The 19,755-nt window shown below is 44.1% G+C and overlaps 1 protein-coding gene across 1 annotated transcript in view; it reads right to left on the minus strand.

Annotated features, from left to right (window-relative positions):
- Positions 1-1,443: 1,443 nt before the first annotated feature.
- KBTBD12 (kelch repeat and BTB domain containing 12) overlaps positions 1,444-19,755 on the minus strand; it is a 60,560-nt gene continuing 42,248 nt past the window's right edge. Inside the window, exon 5 of the mRNA XM_084832481.1 lies at positions 1,444-3,321. Within this exon, the coding sequence (XP_084688607.1) occupies positions 3,152-3,321 (170 nt within the window). The 3' untranslated portion in view covers positions 1,444-3,151. The remainder of the gene's footprint in view (positions 3,322-19,755) is intronic.

Raw genomic sequence — 19,755 nt, forward strand, 5'->3', positions numbered from 1 at the left:
TTTTTACCTTGCCTCTGTAGGCCTCAAACCTTCACAAGCCCACAGACCACACAGACTGTACAGATCAGTTTTACAGCTTCTTCCCTCCCATGAGTGGACCATATACATGGCTGAGGTGATCTGCTGCCTTGATCACTCATTAAAGCCCATAGTTAAATTTGGAAAGGAGAGTGCTGTTAGCACGGTACCATGGAAACAAAACTCTCTGCTAATGAGAGTTGCCACCTCCCTTTCTGTTTTTTCAGATTGCAGGAAATGGGAGAAATGGGCACACAGAAGGAAACACAGTATAGGGGGCAGACAGCACAATAAAGGAGAAGGTGCTCAGGTGGACGGAGCAAGGTATGAGTGCTGGAACTGCCCTGCTGAGGCTTTATTTGCAAGTCTGTATGCAAGGCACAGGGAACCTGTCCCATATTCCGCAGTGATTGGAAAGTTATGCATACAGTCTTTATTTAGAACTGACAACCACAGTGATAGTCAAGCAGCTGTGTTTGTTTTAATAAAATTTTTATGGAGTGTAAAAATAATTATCTGCCTTTCCATTTCTTTTCTTGCTAAAATGCAACTCTGTTGACACTTTGACTTCCATATGAAGAGAGCACTTAAAAAAATATTGGGAGACTTTGGAAAGAAAAGGTAACAATATAGTAGGTTTTATTGGACAAACTGGGTAGATGTTGCTAACATCAAGCCTTAGGAGGCATTTTGGGAAGGATTGTCGTGGTGAAAGTTCCTAAATACTGTTGGTCACCCAGATATTCCAATAGAACATACATACTTCGTGTATTTTCATGCATCCTGGTAGTCAGGTGCCTTTTGCCTACACCTGACTCAACAGAGGGCTCCTTCACACGGAGTTTTTATCCTGCGATTGAGATTACTCCTTCACAGGAAGTTTGCGGGCTCTTTACATGACGCCGTGATCATTCAAGGCATCTCCTGCACTAAATGACCTTTGTTCCATTTTTAAATAGATCACAGCTAATGAGCTATCAAATTACCCCGTTGTGTTCCGCTTCAGTTTCCTCCTTCAAAAGAGTTAAAGCAGCAAGAAGAGGAGCGAGATCAATGAAAGAGAATGGAAGACTCAGATACGACTCAGATACGGGGACAAGGAGGGAGAAGGGGGTGGGGGAAATGAAAGCATGTGAAAAAGGGCGTCATGATCCTGCATTTAAAACGGAAGCAGAAAGCCCCGTTTTAAATGCAGGATTTTAGGCTGGTGTAGAGATGCCCATAGTCTCTGGAAGTAGCATCCACATTAACCCGGACTATATGCTAAACTTTTCTTCTAGTGTTACAGTATACAGATGATACATACAAATGTGAGTGTTTTGACTGTCAGATGCATCCTATCTACAAAGCACACCGGAAGAAAAAGGTTGAGTCATGTGGATCACAGCATCACTTCTTTCCTTAGTTTATTCTTTCTTTCTGTTTAAAAAAACACAGATACATACACATGCTGATTCAACCTTAGCACTGTGCTTTGTATCAAGCAAGTTCTAGTGTAGCTCCTGCTGCCTTTATGTGTTTTATGAAATGTTGATTGATACTTCAAGGTAAAGTTGATGAGTCATAAAAAGAGTAAGGGGGAAATGTCTCAGTCTATCAAGCTCTTGCAGGAGGAATTGTAAATATGGGCATCCTACATGTTACATCCACCATCCGGGTGCTGCTGAAAAGAACGTTAGACTGCTCACTCTAAATCCTTACATCTATGCTCCTCTCCTTTCTTCACCCTTTCCTCTCCCCTGACTGCACAGCCACTCCTTCTCACTCCTGTGACCTGCATGGCCACTGCTGATGCTACATCTACCATCACAGCTCTCCATTTCCTCTTCTTCCTACCCCAGTACAAACCACCCAGGATGGTCAGGAGGGGATAACAGTGGTGGAAGCAACAGCAGCAGCAGCGGTATTTCCCAGTAATGTTCTGGTGTCGAAGGCAGGACAGAAGGTGGGTTAAGAGATGGGGGAAAGGATCAACTGAAAGTCTCAAAGGATTCATTTTCTAGAAAGGCTAAAAAGATTGTGATTGTGGGTTTTTGGACTCCTTAGGAGGATAAGCAAAACAGTTAGTGGAAAATAGGACGTAAGAGCCTGAGACAAAGCTAACAACTCACCATTAGAAATGATTGGTATAGTTAATGAAATACCTGGCTGTTGGTAGTAGAAGTCCAACTGGGAGAGGGGCTGTAACTCAATGGTGGAGCAAATGTTTTGTGTGTAAAAGTCCCAGGTTCAATCTCTGGCAACTCCATTTGGGGCGGGGAAAGGCTCCTGTCTGAAACTATGGAGAGTTGCTGCCAGTCAGAGTAGACAATAAAGAGCTAGATAGACCAACAGTCTGATTTGGTATAAGGCAGCTTCCTTTAATGTTCCATACTAGGCTATACTCTGGGAAACAATTAGGAGCAGGCTTAAGGCAAGCAAAATCCTTCATTGTTAAAGGTGAGGAATCCAAAACATTAAGGAGCCACAGCTGGAGATTAGATGCTGGACTGGTATGTCCTTCCAAAAGTCAAGATAATTAATATCATATCAGATATAGCTGAGATTCCACATCTAGACTGTTTTGGTTGCACACAGGACTGCAAGAAAGAAGAATCCTTATCTACACACTCCACCTCCAACACAAGGCCAATACAATCTGATGTTTGAGCCAATTCTACCTGTTCATGAGAATAAGGCCATATTTTTCCTTCCTTTTGGCTAACCTCCCACCCCAAATGGTTTCACAGTGTTTACGTCAGTACAGAATGAAGAATTCAAAATGTGGAAATGTTTCTTAATTCTTTAAGCCCCTGCTATTGCTCCTATTTGCTCCAGATGCTTTAACCAACAGTTGCCCTGGCATTCCATGTTGCTAGGTAAGGTAGAATTCATACACCTAAAGAGAAGGAAGTAGCAGTCTGTCACCTAGGATACATTAATACAAAGATGCACTAGAAAGGGAAGATTATTGAACCATCCAATACAACTTGGGTTTCCAATATGTAAAGATGCATAATAGTGGTAGGAATACTGTGTATTAAGGCCAAGTTGTGGATTCATCTCTTAGGAGTCCAAGGGGCCATTGCTAACCAGTTATATGGCATTCTTTTTTCTGTGCTCTCCATCTAAACATCTAGGGAAATCTGCATACCTATTGCTCCACTAAATCAGAAGGGGGAGGGATGAGATCTCGCGGGTTCAATTGGGCAACAAGGCAGACATCATAGCTCTCATGCATGAGGACGTTAACAGCCACAACATTCCACTGATTTTCCCAAGTGTCCAGCTCGAGGATCTCTTTGGTGATAACTTCATGCCGAGCTGTAATAACAACCAAAAACAAGGTAGAGAAAAATCAGATGCAGAGTCAGCAAAGGAGTTCAGAAACCAAGTTCTGTCTCTGATGTAAATAATAACAGTACGTTATTCTATATTTAGATTAGAAGGAGATATAACAGTGGGTTACTTTCGTACTGACCCATGCATAACACATTGTTGGCATGCTAAATAATCTAAAATTACTCACATGTGATAAAAGAAATGTAATGCTACATTTATTAAATTGCAACCCCCCCAAAATGTTTTACTATCCCATTTTTTAAAAGAACTAGTGCTTCACATTTCCGAAAGGCAAAAACGGAGTACTATGAGAAAAGTCAGGTCAGACGCTCCCAGTGAGAAGTGACACCTGGCTGTGGGCCCATTGCTTTGCCATGACTAGGATGTTCAGTTGTGTTTAATGGCATGACCCTGAAGAAAACAAATGGCAAGGCATGTGGGATGGTTTCCTAGTGTTCAGTGTGGTCATGGAAAAAAGGGGGAAACTAAGATGAATCACTTCTGCAGAAAGCTGAAAACCACATAGAACTGAACTAACTAATTAGAGAGGATGTTAGTTTGGGAGCAGAGTCAGCAACAGTTAGATCTGCTTAGAAGGTACATATACAATAACATAAGGATATCAGCCTGATTATCTTATATCACTGTGTTGTTATAGGGCAAACTAAGGGCATTTTCACATGTGAGGATTAAATCAAGGTGTTTAAAAAGAAAAAGAAAAAAAGCTCAGAATGTAAAACTTGGGTTGGTTGCAATGTACATTCGATTTCTTTTTCAAATTCTCCCCCAAATTAGCAGCCTTCATATGGGACACAAAAATGTGAAAGTGGCTCAGATGTGCTTTTTAGTGTCATGTACGAAAATGCCCTCCAGGCTTCTGGAAAGTGGCCTGCTTGTTTTTGTGGGCACCAGCATCCATCTCTTATGCAGGGTGGAGACATTAGTAAAACTTCCAGTGCCTCTCTTGTACTTTGCCTGTTTGGAACAACTGATGGATTTGGCAGGAGCAGTTAGATTCAAGCAACCCTATTAAATCAAAGCCAGTCTTACAATGAGCAGCTTTTAACCAAGGCTGAGAAATCGTACAGTAACAAAAGAACCACCAAGCAAAAAAAAATTTTGCTTCACTATTCTCCTTTCCCCCCCCTCTCTCTTAGCATAGGAACTGGGCTTTTTGACACTTGTTACAAAAGGCCAAGTTCTTTGGTATAAATGAGAACTTCTTTACATTTCCTCTACTTGTTCCTTTTGATTTCAAAGCTACTCACCCCCCCCCGCCCCCTGAGAGACATTAAGCCCAACTTTTACTACTGCAAAAAAGGTGGATAAGTTTTTCTCCTTTTCTATACACTCTGTTCTGAAAAATCTCTACCTAGCCTGACTAAAACCTGAGACTGAAGAGGAGCCATTTAGCAGAGAAGGAGGACCCCTCCCCCCCTGAGTTATTTCACACATTACACAGCAACAAACTTGGGTTTGCTGTTGTGTACCCTCAGCAAGGATCCCCACCCAACCCCAGCTCAGGTATTAGGGTTACTGAGCGACGAACATGTTTCCAAGTCTCTATTGCTGAATTCACATTTTACCTTTTTAGGTATTCAAATTAACCCCTTGGGTGTACACCTAAAAGCCCGTGTGAAGTAGCTCAGTGAGTGAGTGATATGGGGAAGGAAGGAGGGAGCAAGGACTGGACCACATAGAAGAGACAGAGGGAGCTTGGAAAGAGGTAGAGCCAGCAGAGGCAGTGTGGGTAGAAGCAGAGCTGGCGCAAGACCTCCCACCGCCTGAAGCAGGTGAGCGCACCACAGCCGGGGGGGCGGTGACCTGCTGCTGCTGGGTGGAGCGTGAGCTGCTGCCATGTGTGGGTGGGGCTGGGGGAGCGTATGCCACTGCCAGGGAGGAGCATGAGCTGCTGCTGTGAACTGCTGCCGGGAGGGGAGGGAGTTGCCTTGCCACTCACCACCACCTGCCTTTCCCTCAGTACCTCACTCTGAGGGATCCTTTTTCAGAGCAAGGGATTGGCAGGGAGGCAGCAGAGGCAGTCTCCAGGCTCACCTCCCCACCAATGCCTTGCTCTGAGGAAGAACCCCTCAGAGCAAGGCCTTTGAGCTGGGCAGGCTCGGTGGAGAGCCGCACTCGGCACTCTCTTGCTGCAGACTTTGCAACGGCTGCTTTCCTGCTGCGGTATTTGCCACAGCAGAAAACTAGCCAGCAGGGTTCTCCAGAGTGGCCACCCACTGTATGTCTCACTTTGAGCGGCATAGGGCAGTGGTGGTGGCCCTGGCAGTAGGTGCACAGGATTCACTGCCTGAGGTGGGGGATTTACCCTGCCTCATGGGAGGGCCGGCCCTGGGTGGAAGGATGACACAGACCCATACAGAGGAAGACCCAAGCAAAGCAGGCGAGGAAGTCCTCTGTGCATGACAATACAGGGCATGGAGACACAGAAAGATGAAGTGGAGCCATACCACCACCACCACCACCACACACCCACACCAGAGAGAGAGAGAGAGAGAGAGATCTTCTCTCTCTCTCTCTCTCTCTCTCTCTCTCTCTCTCTAACTCTGGGGTCCCCAACATGGTGCCTGTGGGGGCAACATTGTGCCCTTGGCACCCATCAGTCTGATGCCCTCCAGAGGTGTAGGATTACTACTTCCATCATTCCCAGCCAGCATGGCCCTGGAAGGCATCAGCTTGGGGAAGGCTGGGCTAGATATTACAAGAGTTCTGTTTTCTGACTGAAGAAACAAAATCAGCTGACATATTCCTGTTTTGATTGTGGTTAATTTGGAATAAATCTCTAGAGAAAGAGATCTGTTTGATGAAGGAAACCACAGAGTATTAATTACTATGCATATTTATTAAAGTCTGGAGATTAGGTAACTCTGAAATGTCAACTTGTTACAGACAGAAGTAGCTATCTCTGTGTTTACAGGCTGAGAGTCAAAATTTCAGATATTACCCTAAACTTTAGATGCAGTTCTAACTACTGTGTATTTTCACATGACAAAAAAATGTCTTGGGAGGTTTTTCATGTTTCCATACAAATATCACAAGCCAGACAGAGTATTGAGGAGAACAGCCTTTCCGACCCTGGTGCCCTCCAGGTGTTTTGGACTACAATTCCCAGCATTCCTGACCATTGGCCATTCTGGCTGGGAATAATGGGAGTTGAAATTCAAAACATCTGGAGGGCACCGGGTTGGGAAAGGCTGGAGTGTGTTGCTTTTTTGCTTGGGGTTGAGAAGGTAGATAGAGGTCATCTGAAGCTGAATGATGGGAGATTCAGGACAGATAAAAGAAAGTACTTCTTAACACAGTGCATAAGAACATAACAAGAGCCATGCTGGATCAGACCAAGAGTCCATCTAGTTCAGCATTCTGTTCACACAGTGGCCAACCAGCTGTTGACTGGGAACCCACAAGCAGGGCATGAGTGCAACAGCACTCTCCCACCCATGTTCCCCAGCAACTGATGTAGACAGGCATACTGCCTCTGATATTGGAGGTAGCATATATCCATCAGGACTGGTAGCCATAGATAGCTGTCTCCTCCAGGAATTTGTCTAACCCCCTTTTAAAACCATCCAAATTGGAGGCTCTCACTACATCTTGTGGTAGTGAATTCCATAGTTTGACTATGTGCTACACTATGGAATTCACTACCACAAGATGTCGTGATGGCCACCAAACTGACTATAAAAGGGGATTACAAAAATCTATGGAAGAGAAGGCTATTAATGGCTACTAGTCTTGATGGCTGTATACAATATCCAGTATTAGAAGCTGTATGCCTATGTTCACCAGTTGCTGGAGAACATGGGCAGGAGAGTGCTGTTGCACTCATGTCTGCTTGTGGGTTTCCTGTGGGCAGCTGGTTGGCCACTGTGCAAACAGAATGCTAGACTAGATAGGCCTTTAGCCTGATCCAGCAGGGTGGTTCTTATATTCTTGCCTTATACTCTCCCTCTAGATGGCTGTAAAGACTGGGGCAGAGGGAAAGGGCAAAGGAATGGGCAGTGGGGCTAGGAGCCAGAAGGAGATGGGCCCACTGTGGGCATCTTGCCCAAAGGCCCCCCAAACCTAGAGCCAGCACTGATTTAACATGGCTGTTTTTTACTTTCAAAAGAACAACCACAGGATGCTCAAGCAGGACTGGGACCACGACACACACGAAGGGTGTTGTGTGTTTGGTTTTCTAAAATCTTTTCTCCCCTTGCTAGAGCCCCAGTGAAAATTGCGTCTCCTGAAGCTGGTAATTCGCTTGTGCGCCTGCCCACCCCTCTCTCCAGCACTAGTAGTGAAACCTCCACAAGAGGTTGCTTTATTAACAGGAAACATCTTTACTTAGTATTCTGAGCCATAGCATAGTATCTTCAAACATATTCTGCACCTCTTCTGTTAGCGGGGAAGAACTACTCATGTGCTCATAAACTTCCATCTCTAAGTATGAATGCATTTTGCCATTCAGTTTGCCATGTATTCAGACAAAAAGGGTTTTGCTTTTAACAGCTGTATGACTTCTCAGTCTGTTTGACTCAATGCTGTCCATTGCATGTGAGGGCTGACAGATTGCTTTAGGCTAGAGTATAAATATTTAATCCACTTTTCTGTTTTTTGAAATTGCATTCCATATGTGGTTGGAGTTTACAGTTATCCCTGTAGTCCTACATATTGACTGCTTCTTCTTTCATTTCCACCCTTTTTGTAATGGAAAAACACCATTGTCAATAATAGCAATTTTGAAGGGAAAATCCCAACTTTATAGCTTTCTTCCCATGTAATAATAGTTGAGCGGTCATGTAGGTTTTATATGTTCTCCCATGCAACAGCCATGCAGAATAGGACATTGTCAAACTAGTGGTTAAAGTATCTCATTACTTTTTAAAAGCTGTAAGTTTGGGCCTTATTTTTAGTGCCAGATGGTTGCCTCTAGTCCCCTGAACTGTGAAAAGCAACTAAATCTGCAGGGTTGGGGTTGTCAAAAGTAGTTGTATATGATGATGTTCAAGTTATTCTATTGTGTGCTGTAACCCATAGAAACAGATGTGTCTTAAATGTCCAGATTGTTATGATGTGGCTCTGAAATTCGACAGAAGGGAAATAGAGAATAAATGACTTGAATGTGGTGAAACAGAAAGTCTACTGCATAGTTGGGAATGGTGAGATCTAGTACTTTGGCACCACCATTTCCGAGTCTGTGAGATGGAGTCAAAGAGCCCCACTAGCAATCAAAGATGAACTCAAACAGCCCCACTAGCAATCCCACAGTATTCCGCGTTGGCATTATTTCCCCATATATCTCCCCACACCACAAAAAAGTGCCTGCAGAACCCAAAACTCCACATTAGTCAGGCTTTGGAGTGATGTACATTGCAGATCCAGAATCTGGCAGCACATCTTTAGTCTGAAGCTCACCATGGGGATTATGTACTTCCAAACCTGCTGATAACGGTTCAGGTTACCTGTCCTAGGAGAACATCTTCCCCCACCCTTCCCTGTAAGTAAAGATCTATCAGAGAGCCTTTGCTTTGAGTGTTACTGCTATCAAGGATGGAGTTATCTTCCACCAGAAACAGGACGTTTTCAGTGGTGGGTGGCACTCAGATCGTATCAGCTTCTGCCCAGGTGAAATCCATCCAGGCCTGCTCCATTCAGGTGTACAGACATTTAATAAAAACTACTGTTTTTCCCATCAAGGGTTTTTTTTTTTTTTTGTCATGAGTTGAGTCTTGTGTATAAGCGTGATGTTGTTGTTATTGTTGTTTCTGTATTGTTTTCCTTTTTAATATTGTTTTTATATTATTGCTTTTATAATGCTGAAGTTTAAGATGTTTCTGTTTTCATTGTTATTGTAAACCACTTTGAGGACCATATTGACTGAATAACAGCCTAAACATATTAATAAAACTGACTGATTTATGCACAACAATTCAGTACTAGTCAGTTGCCTTTCAATAAGCTGGGTAGTACTGCACACACTGCAGGTACTGATGGGATCCCTCTTAGTGGAAGTCTGGCCACACAACACCATGGGCAAGGTACAGGTATTGTCCCAAGTGCATCCTTTTCCCAAGTGCATCTTTTTCCCTTTTCCCAGGTGCGTTCTTTTCCCTTGGGAGAAAATGGCAGCTATTCAGTTGTGAGAGAACATCAAGAGTGTACTTAGGGGCATTACTGGGATAGGAGTAAACCTCTAACACTAGTTCAGGGGTGCAGAGCCTCAGTCCTGGGGGCCAAATCCAGACCTCTGGGGTTTCCCAGCTGGCCATGCCCCTTTCCTTGGCTATGCCCATTTTCCTGGCCACCAATCATTTGGTGGTTTCCTGGCTTTTACATGTTTGTTTCCCCATTCTAAAAGGTTGAAATGACTCTCCTAAGGCTTAATTACTTGCAGTAACAGCTGTAAGGTAAAAATATGCTGGTATTTTTGGCCCTGCCCCTTTTGCCTTTAGTCCTGCCCACCGCTGGAACGTGGCCCCAAGAGCTTCTCTGAAATTAAATTTGGCCTTCAGGCTGACAGAGGTTCAACATCCCTGCGCTAGTTTCTCAGGAGAGCAGGACTCCATCTACGTGGAAACAGAATGAGAAGTGCTTTCTGGTTATATCCAAATTTTCATGAAATCACTTTGGTCCATCAGGGGCATCCGAAGCAAGAAAAGCAGAGTATACACTACCTAAAAACTTGCTTTCATGGGTCACACAGCACTTGAAACCCCCATACTTCAGGTTTGGGTGGGCGGAGTAGAACTGAACATCATCAACCCCGTAGGTGCTGCTCAGCCAATGACAGAGGCTTGTTCCCCGCCCCTGTCCATGCTCTCCTGCTCAGGGAACTTTACTGGAAGCGGTGAATTAAGCCCCTGTAGTTTCCCCCATACCCATAGTGATATTGTGAAAGATTAAAAGAAACTGTGCTATTGTGAATGCTTGAAACAGTGCTACTGAGCTATTATGAATGGGAAATACAAGCTACAAACTGTGAATGGGGAAAGGAGGCATTATGAATGCCTGAAATTGCAAAACTGCACTATTCTGAATGGGAAATACAGGCTACATACTGTACATACATACATACATACAATAGCTACGCTGCTATTGTGAATGCCTGAAACAGCACAACTTCAGTATGTGAATGGGAAAAAGGGGCTAGATATTGTGAATGGGAAAGCAGCCCTATTATGAATGGGGAAAAAGAGGGAATGGGGGGAAGAGAAAAGGGGGTGGCCCCACCCTTTGACCAGGTCACTGCCAGGTCTCAAAAATAGGCATGCTCAGGATTTAATGAGTGAGGACGGGGCACACTGCAGTGGAACTGCACGGAAGTCACATTTAAGGGGAAAAGACGCACAAAAATCCACCTTTTCCAGAGGGAAGCTGTGGGGTTGCTGCAGACAGGCAACATGTCATATGTCATGAATGGCCCTAATGTGCTGTCGCTCCACACTAAATCGGCCATGTAGACTGGGCCCAGGTTTTGCCCCTTGTCCAACAGCCTTGCTGATTACAACTCATCTACTTTGTTGTACAGATTCTAATCAGAGTTACTGAACATTTAGTTCACTACTGTATGCACAGCTCAGAACCAACACTGGCATAGCCCTAAGGGGCTATATGTACAAAGGTGGGACATACCGTTGTGCATACCAGCTAGGGAGGCACTTGGACCACTGGATGACAATGGAGCTAAAGGAGGACTGAAGGAGGACAAGGAGATTGCAGAGAAGCTGAATGAATTCTTCTCATCTGTCTTCACTGCAGAAGATACAGGACAGATACCTGTGCCTGAACTGATGTTTTCAGGAAGGGAGCCTGAGGAACTGTGGCAAATAGTGGTGACAAAAGATGACGTTCTCAACCTTATTTATAATTTGAAAGCAAATAAATCACCAGGTCCAGATCGTATCCATCCTAGAGTTCTCAAAGAACTCAAATATGAAATTGCTGATCTTCTGACCAAAATATGCAACATATCCCTAAGATCAGCCTCTATCCCAGAGGACTGGAAGATGGCCAATGTAACACCAATTTTCAAAAAGGGATCCAAGGGGGATCCAGGAAATTGCAGGCCAGTTAGCTTAACGTCTGTTCCGGATAAATTGATTGAAGATAAATTTATTAAAGATAAAACTAGTAAGCATATAGAAGGACAAGCCCTGCTGAAAAAGAATCAACACAGCTTCCGCAAATATAAGTCCTGTCTCACTAACCTTTTAGAGTTCTTTGAGAGTGTCAATAAACATGTAGACGGGGTGATCTGGTAGACATTGTCAAAAGCCTTTTGCAAGTCCAAGTAAACAAAGTCTCTCAGCAAAGACTCCTGAGAAAACTTAGCAGTCATGGAATGAGAGGACAGGTCCTCTTATGGATCAGTAACTGCTTAAAGAACAGAAAGCAGAGAGTAGGAATAAAAGGTAAATTCTCCCAATGGAAGGAAGTAAATAGTGGGGTCCCACAGGGATCTGTATTAGGACCAATGCTTTTCAACCTGTTCATAAATGATCTGGAATTAGGAGTGAGCAGCGAAATGGCCAAGGTTTCAGATGACACCAAATTATTTAGGGTGGTTAAAACAAAAAGGGATTGTGAAGAGCTTCATAAGGATCTCTCCAACTGGGAGAATGGGCATCTAAATGGCAAATGTGGTTCAATGTAAGCAAGTGTAAAGTGATGCACTTTGGGGCAAAAAATCCCAACTTCAAGTATAGCCTGATGGGATCTCAGCTAGCGGTGACTGACCAGGGAAGACATCTTGGGGTTATGGTGGACAGCGCAATGAAGATGTCAACCTAGTGTGCAGCTGCTGTAAAAAAAAGGCAAACTCCATGTTAGGCATAATTAGAAAAGGGATTGAGAATAAAACTGCCAACATCATACTGCCCCTATACAAATTTATGGTGCAACCACACTTGGAATACTGTGCACAGTTCTGGTCACCACACCTAAAAAAAGATATTGTAGAGCTGGAAAAGGTGCAGAAAAGGGCAACTAAAATGATCAAGGGGCTGGAGCATCTCCCCTATGAGAGAAGGTTACAACAGCTTGGAAAAAAGGAGGATAAGGGGAGACATGGGGCTCCTTCACAAGGAGCTTTTATCCTGTGATTGAGATTGCTCCTTCACGGACGTTTGTGGGCTCTTCACATGATGCTGTGACCCTCCAGGGCGTCTCCTGCACTAAATGCTCTTTGTTCCATTTTTAAATAGATCGCAGATAATGAGCTATCAAATTACCCCATTATGTTCACTTCAGTTTCCTCCATGAAAAGAGTTAAAGTCGCAAGAAGAGCAGTGAGATCATAGAATGATTAAGAGTTCAAGTTCGTTCTGTTTGTTTCCCATGCTCTGGGCATTAGTATATAGACATCGAAGACCATGTGCTTCATAGTCTGGCTTTCTTCCTACATGTGTCTGAAGACTATTATTGGGCGCTATTAGAGCTGTTCTCTCCGTTGCAGTGCATGAGCCTACATCCATTGTTACCCCCAACATTACATCTCCCTTCCCCGTAGGATTCAGTTTAAAGCCCTCCTGATGAAGTTCTTCATGCTGTGGCCAAACACATTATTCCCATCCTTTGTGAGGTGCAACCCGTCCCTTGCCAACAGCCCATCTTCCAGGAAGTATAGCCTGTGGTCCCAGAATCCAAACCTCTCTCGTCAGCACCACCTTCGTAGCCAGTCATTCACCCAGAGTATTTTTCGTTCCCTTTCTATCCCTCTTCTAACTAGCCGAAGTATGGATGAGAAAACTATCTGGGCCCCAAAGTTCTTGAATTTCCTTCCCAAAGCTTCAAAGTCTGACGTGATTTCTTCATAGCTCCACTTGGCGGTATCATTTGTTCCCACATGGATGAGAAGAAAGGGATACCTGCCAGTGGGCTTTGATCAGTGAAAGATCATGGAAGACTCAGATACAGGGAGAAGGAGGGGGGAAGGGGAGGGGGGAAAGGAAGCACATGAAGAAGGGAGCCATGATCCTGCACTTAAAACGGAAGCAGAAAGGCCCATTTTAAATGCAGGATTTTAGGCTGGTGTAGAGATGCCCATGATAGAGGTCTACAAAATTATGCATGGTGTGGAGAATGTGGAGAGGGAGACATTTTTCTCCCTCTCTCAAAATACTAGAACCCGGGGTCATCCTATGAAGCTGATTGGTGGGAGATTGAGGACAGAGAAAAGGAAGTACTTCTTCACACAGTGCGTAGTTCAACTATGGAATTCACTACCACAGGAAGTAGTGATGGCCACCAATTTGCATGGCTTTAAAAGGGGATTAGACAAATTCCAGGAGGAAATGGCTACTAGTCTTGATGGCTATGTGCTACTTCCAGCCAATGTACACCAGTTGCTGGGGAACATGGGTGGGGGGCACTGTTGTGCTCATGCCCTGCTTGTGGGTTTTGGTTGACAGCTAGTTGGCCACTGTGTGAACAGAATGCTGGACTAGATGGACCCTTGGTCTGATCCAGCAGGGCTCTTCTTATGTTCTTATACATTGAAATAATCAAGCAAACAAATAGTTCCACCTATGCAGAGTGTGGTCATGCCAGGGTGTAGCAAAAACACTTTCCCCAGGAAGCTCCTTTTATACACAGGATGCTGGGCACTGTCTGAAACATTAAACATTTCAAATAATAACAGAATATCCACTTGACCCCATCAGAAGGAGTCGTCGCAGTAGAACTGAACTGAAACACTGCCTTAACAGCAGCCTGAATCAGGAAGTCACAGTCTTAGAAAGTAAATCATATCACTTATAAATCCATATACCAGTAAATGCTTGTGTACCATGTATAAATGTTTCTAACGCCTCCGTGTAAGGTACAGTATATAATTCTTCTATAAATTTCATTCATGTATGTGCAAATCACTGTTGTCCATTCCTAAAATGAGAGTTGTGTGTTTTCAGAATTGTTCAAAGATAAAGGAGGCTTATCTAGTGAAGATTTCATAAATAAGTACACCACCTCCTGTTCCCTGAAGCTAGTGCTTGCCATTTCCTTGCATGGCGCATGTTAAATGCGACAATTTGTGCCAGGCAGCTCCAGACCACAGCTGTAATAGCTACCAGCCTTGGCAGTCCTCGGGGCTTAGCTTGATAGGAAAAGGCATTAAGAAGAACGTTTTGCTGCCAATCTGCAGCACCTGTGTTGAAATTGGTAGGTAGACGGCAAAAGCATAGCAGTACACCCACTCGGAAAACTAGGTAGCTCTTGCCCTCTGCACAGCTCTGAATGTTCATTTAAGGAAAATTGCCTCTTGGGGCAGGCAAAGCTTTGCACTGTAACTGACACAAAGATTCTAATGCAAAGCAACATTGCTGAACCTCCCGCTGGTGGATTTAATGTAGCTGACTGGAGGACATCGCTGTTTGTGGTGCCGGGCTGTAATTGGGGAGATGGAAGTGGTGGAAAGGAAGAAGCGAGGAGAATTGCCAGAACCAAAAAAGATTGATTCCTCCTTGCATTAATGTTATTATTAGTTCTGTATTAGCAGAATCAGCACCATTAGTAAGCAAATCGCTATTTTACTGCTTTAATGGGAAAAGAGTGTAGATTCTTGGCTGATGTCAAAGCAGATTGGAAAAGGGATTTCAAGCAGAGTTTTTGAGCTACTTGTAATGAGCTCTCTTAATGCTTCAGTCGTATAGTATAATGGGAAGACAGCAATTACTAATAGCAAGGATGAGCCTATATTAAGCAGCAAATCAAGCACAAAAAAGGCATAGCTGCAGTCTCTTGGGTTCTCTGAACAGGCTCCATGCTCTCAGTGCCAACTGAACACCATTCCAATCTCAATCCAGCTGACAGGCTTGAGGGCATGTAACTGTGTGCTGATTGGCAGTCTGCATTCACTTCTACTGGGGTTTGAGAGGGAACCAGTCATATCCTTTGCCAAGGCTCAAGTGCCACCTGGGATTCTCAGATACTAATAAAATAATATTAATAATGATATTGTTGTTGTTCAGTCATTCAGTCGTGTCTGACTCTTCATGACCCCATGGACCATAGCACGCCAGGCCTTCCTGTCCTGCACTCTCTCCCGGAGCGTGCTCAAGTCCATATTCATTGCATCGGTGATGCTATCTAGCCATCTCACCCTCTGCCGTCCCCTTCTCCTTTTGCCTTCAGTCTTTCCCAGCATCAGGGTCTTTCCAGAGAGTTTTCTCTTCGCAAATAATGATATTACAGATGTTTTAAATGGCTACATCAGCTGAGAAGCAGCAGTCAAGGATTGTGGCCTCATTTTGTTGACTCTGCAGTGCAAACACATAATGGGCCAGTTCACACAATCACAGCGGGAGAAATAAGCCACAGCGTTTATTTCCCCCACTGTGCTTGCCAGCTGGATTCCCCTAATTACCCTCACTGATGCAGCTTGCCATGTTGTCTGAACCCAGGTGGTATGGTTTGTTCTGGGGGGGGGGGCAGCAATCCTCAAAAGCCAACAGCCCACTGTGGCTCGTTAACCACATCGCAATCGTGTGAACCAGGTCAGTGAGTTCTGTGTGCTCATGCTAACCATATGGTGCTCAGTCTTGTCCGGCACTAGTTTGGGAACTAGATAATACATACTTCTACTGTTCACATGTAGCCTGCCCTACAAATGATTTAGTCCTAGATTTTGACATCTTTTTTCCCTAACAAGTCTGAATGTTGGAAAATGATTCCCAGCATAATTGTAAGAGATATTGGAGGAAGGAAGAGAGAGAGAGAGTGAAAGAAAACAGGTGACATACACATTTCTGCTTTGGCAGACTAAACTAAATAATTTCTCACTTGGAACTACCTTCACAAGCTCCTGGTGGTGTTGGAGAGCTATGATAAGACAGTCTAATAGTGCTGCATTGTGGACTAACGAGAAGACTTCTAGTTATCATTTAGAACTGGACATGTACAAATTCCCCAAGGTAAAGAGTAGGAGGCTAAATAGCCATAAAGTGGTCATCTGTAAGCCACTGGTTTTACAGTAGGCTCATTGGAGTCCCATTAAAGTTTATGGGACTATTCTAAGAACTCTCCAAAACAAGTAACTTGTGGATTGTTTTGGAGAGTCATTCTACCAGACCAGTCAGTCTGACATCAATCCTGGGGAAAATTCTGGAGCAGATTCTAAAGCAATCCATCTGTAAGCACCTTGAAAACAATGCAGTGATTACTCAAAGCCAACACGGATTTGTCAAGAACAAATCCTGCCAGACGAATCTGATCTCATTTTTTGATCAAGTCACCTCCCTTGTGGACCGTGGCAATGCTGTTGACATAATATACCTCAACTTCAGCAAAGCTTTCGACAAAGTGCCCCATGATATCCTGATGAGCAAACTAGCTCAAAGTGGGCTAGATGAAACAACGATCCGGTGGATCCACAGTTGGCTGCAGAATCGGACTCAAAGAGTGCTTCTCAATGGGATCTTCTCAAACTGGGGAGAGGTAACGAGTGGGGTACCGCAGGGCTCAGTCCTGGGCCCAGTGCTCTTCAACATTTTTATTAATGACTTGGAGGAGGAGGTGCAGGGAATGCTGATCAAATCTGCAGATGACACAAAATTGGGCGGGATAGCTAATACTTTGGAAGACAGAAAGAAAATTCAAAGTGATCTTGATAGACTGGAGTGCTGGGCAGAAAACAACAGAATGACATTTAATAGGGATAAATGCCTAGTTCTGCACCTAGGAAAAAGAAACCAAAGGCACAGTTACAAGAAGGGGGATATGTGGCTCAACAACACTACAAGTGAGAAGGATCTTGGAATTGTTGTCGATCACAAGCGGAATATGAGCCAACAATGTGATGTGGCTGCAAAAAAGGCAAATGCTCTTTTGGGCTGCATTAATAGAAGCATCGCTTCCAAATCCTGGGAAGTACTAGTTCCCCTCTACTCAGCACTGGTTAGGCCTCATCTGGAGTACTGTGTCCAGTTCTGGGCACCACACTTGAAGAAGGATGCAGACAAACTGGAGAGCGTTCAGAGGAGGGTAACAAAGATGATCAGAGGACTGGAAACAAAGCCCTATGAAGAGAGACTGAAAGAACTGGGCACGTTTAGCCTTGAGAAGAGAAGTCTGAGGGGAGATATGATAGCGCTCTTCAAGTACTTGAAAGGTTGTCACAGAGAGGAAGGCCAGGATCTCTTCTCGATCATGCCAGAGTGCAGGACACGGAATAATGGGCTCAAGTTACAGGAAGCCAGATTCCGGCTGAACATCAGGAAACACTTCCTGATTGTTAGAGCAATATGACAATGGAACCAATTCCCTAGGGAGGTAGTGGGCTCTCCCACACTGGAGGCATTCAAGACAAGGCTGGACAGCCATCTGTCAGGGATGCTCTGACTTGGATTCCTGCATTGAGCAGGGGGTTGGGCTTGATAGCCTTGTAGGCCCCTTCCAACCCTACTATTCTATGATTCTATGATTGCATCATACAAAGCCATTTTGAAGTGATAAGATATTAAGGTCCCTCCCTATGGCAAACTGTCATCTGCAAAATGCTAGATACACTCTCCCTTTTTCTTCTAGCGTCAGCTCTGGCTTTCTCTTGATCAAGACAATCAACTGGTGGTTGATGAAATCTTTCTATCCAGCTCAAGTGCTGAGGGGGGAATCCCAAACCCTCCACACACTTTTTTCCTGCTGCCATTGCATCTTGATCCAGATTCAGAGCAGACATGTAGAACAGATAGGCCTGTTCTACATTTGGAGACAGCAAGAGAGGGAATAAAAGTTTGTTTTTCTTATCCAGCAGCAGCTATAGAAAAGGTGAGATACATGGATAGACACAAGTAGGCATTATGAGGATGGGGAGATCCATCATATTACATATATAAATCTAAGTCTTGTTGTCGTGGGAAATGATGGTTCAGTGTTTGAAATGAGATTCTGGTAGGGATTTAAAGATTGACAGAGTTTGAGGAGACCATTCTGGAGTGGAGAACAATAATTATAGGAGAAAGAGGATGGCCTTATGACACTGAGTGAGAGAAGGATTTGGATGAGATTAAAGTTGTGGGGGAACCAATGAGGACTAAGATCATCCCAGAAAAGGGATCTGCTGAAAAGGGTACTTTGTCTGGGTACGTGCATATGAGGAGGAGCATGTGGTTTGTGAGTCTGTGGTACAGAAAGAAGGCTCGGGATGGGACAGTATCTCTGACAGAATGTGGAGTTTGGAGTTGACAGTAGAGAGAATAATTTGGTGCAGGGTAAGTAAAGATGAATGGTTTGGAATTAATTACAGTAGTGGTTCTCAAAGGCTCCATCCACCATATTGTCCCATTAATGTGCTACATGCATCTTCTAGGGCCCAAAATTTGGAAACGCTGAGCCCCCCTGCTCCTGATGTCACTCAGCGGTATCAAATAAGTGGCGCCACTTTTTGCCATTTTTTTTGTTTGTGTTTTTCATGGCAGTTCTGATGTACAGAAGTCCTCATTCAGAACCGTATGATAAGTCTTAGTCATGCTGAATCTAATTGCTTCATTTGCTGGTGCATGTCATCAGTATTCAGCATTTCTTCACCTACTTGGTTTAGGCTTGTTGTTTGTTTAACCAGCCAATTCTTTACCTGCAGGCTTCTAGTCATATTTTATTTTCATTCAGCAGATGAAGAATTGGCTGGTTAATTCAAACGAGTAAGTGAAACTCATCCTCCCGTCCTGCTTTTTCTTCCTCATTCCACCCCCCACCCACCCCCGCCTCTAGACCTGGCAACTGTATCCCTTCTTGGCTTCCTAGTGCACAGTCCCCAGCCATCCAAACTTCCTTTGCCTTCCTACTTCCTGTTAATAGTACACTGTCTCAGTCCTACTTCCTATTGTTTTCTTAAGTTCATGTTTTTCAGGTTGCTGCCTATTTTGTCCTACTTCCTTTCACCAAACTGTCTCCTCAGCAGCTTCTATAGTGTGTGAAGCACTGTGAAGTTTCATCAGAGACCTCTCTCCAATTAGCAACTTCTTGCCTCAGTTCCCTGTCTCCTCTGCCCTTTTCCTCAAGCCCCCTTCTCCACATTCTCTTCTTTCAAATTCCCATTTCTCACTCTGTTGCCTGCAACCCTCTTTCCACCTCCTTACCTCTGGACTTGCTGACCTTTCAGTTTTCCTATTTCATAGGACCTCTTCCCAATCTACAGCCTGCCCTGAACAATGTTTTAACCCCAACCCAACAACTCCTGTGAAATGTTTAAAATCCTGGCCAAAGTCACAGCACCTGGGCTCTGAACTGCTCAGTGCTACCACACCAGCTCAGCCAGGCTTCACTATCACAAGTTCACTACAATATTATTTGCCATGGAAATGCAGTGATGTATTCTCACCATCAGTGTTCTGAGCAATGCAGTCTCAGGCCCCATGATAAGTCATGAATATACCTGTCACATATATGACTATTGTAATGAGATTTTTTTTTTTCAAGGAA

This window comes from Heloderma suspectum, chromosome 2 (genome assembly GCF_057233095.1).
Source record: "Heloderma suspectum isolate Gila_16-S chromosome 2, 16-S_ref, whole genome shotgun sequence".
Taxonomy (NCBI): domain Eukaryota; kingdom Metazoa; phylum Chordata; class Lepidosauria; order Squamata; family Helodermatidae; genus Heloderma; species Heloderma suspectum.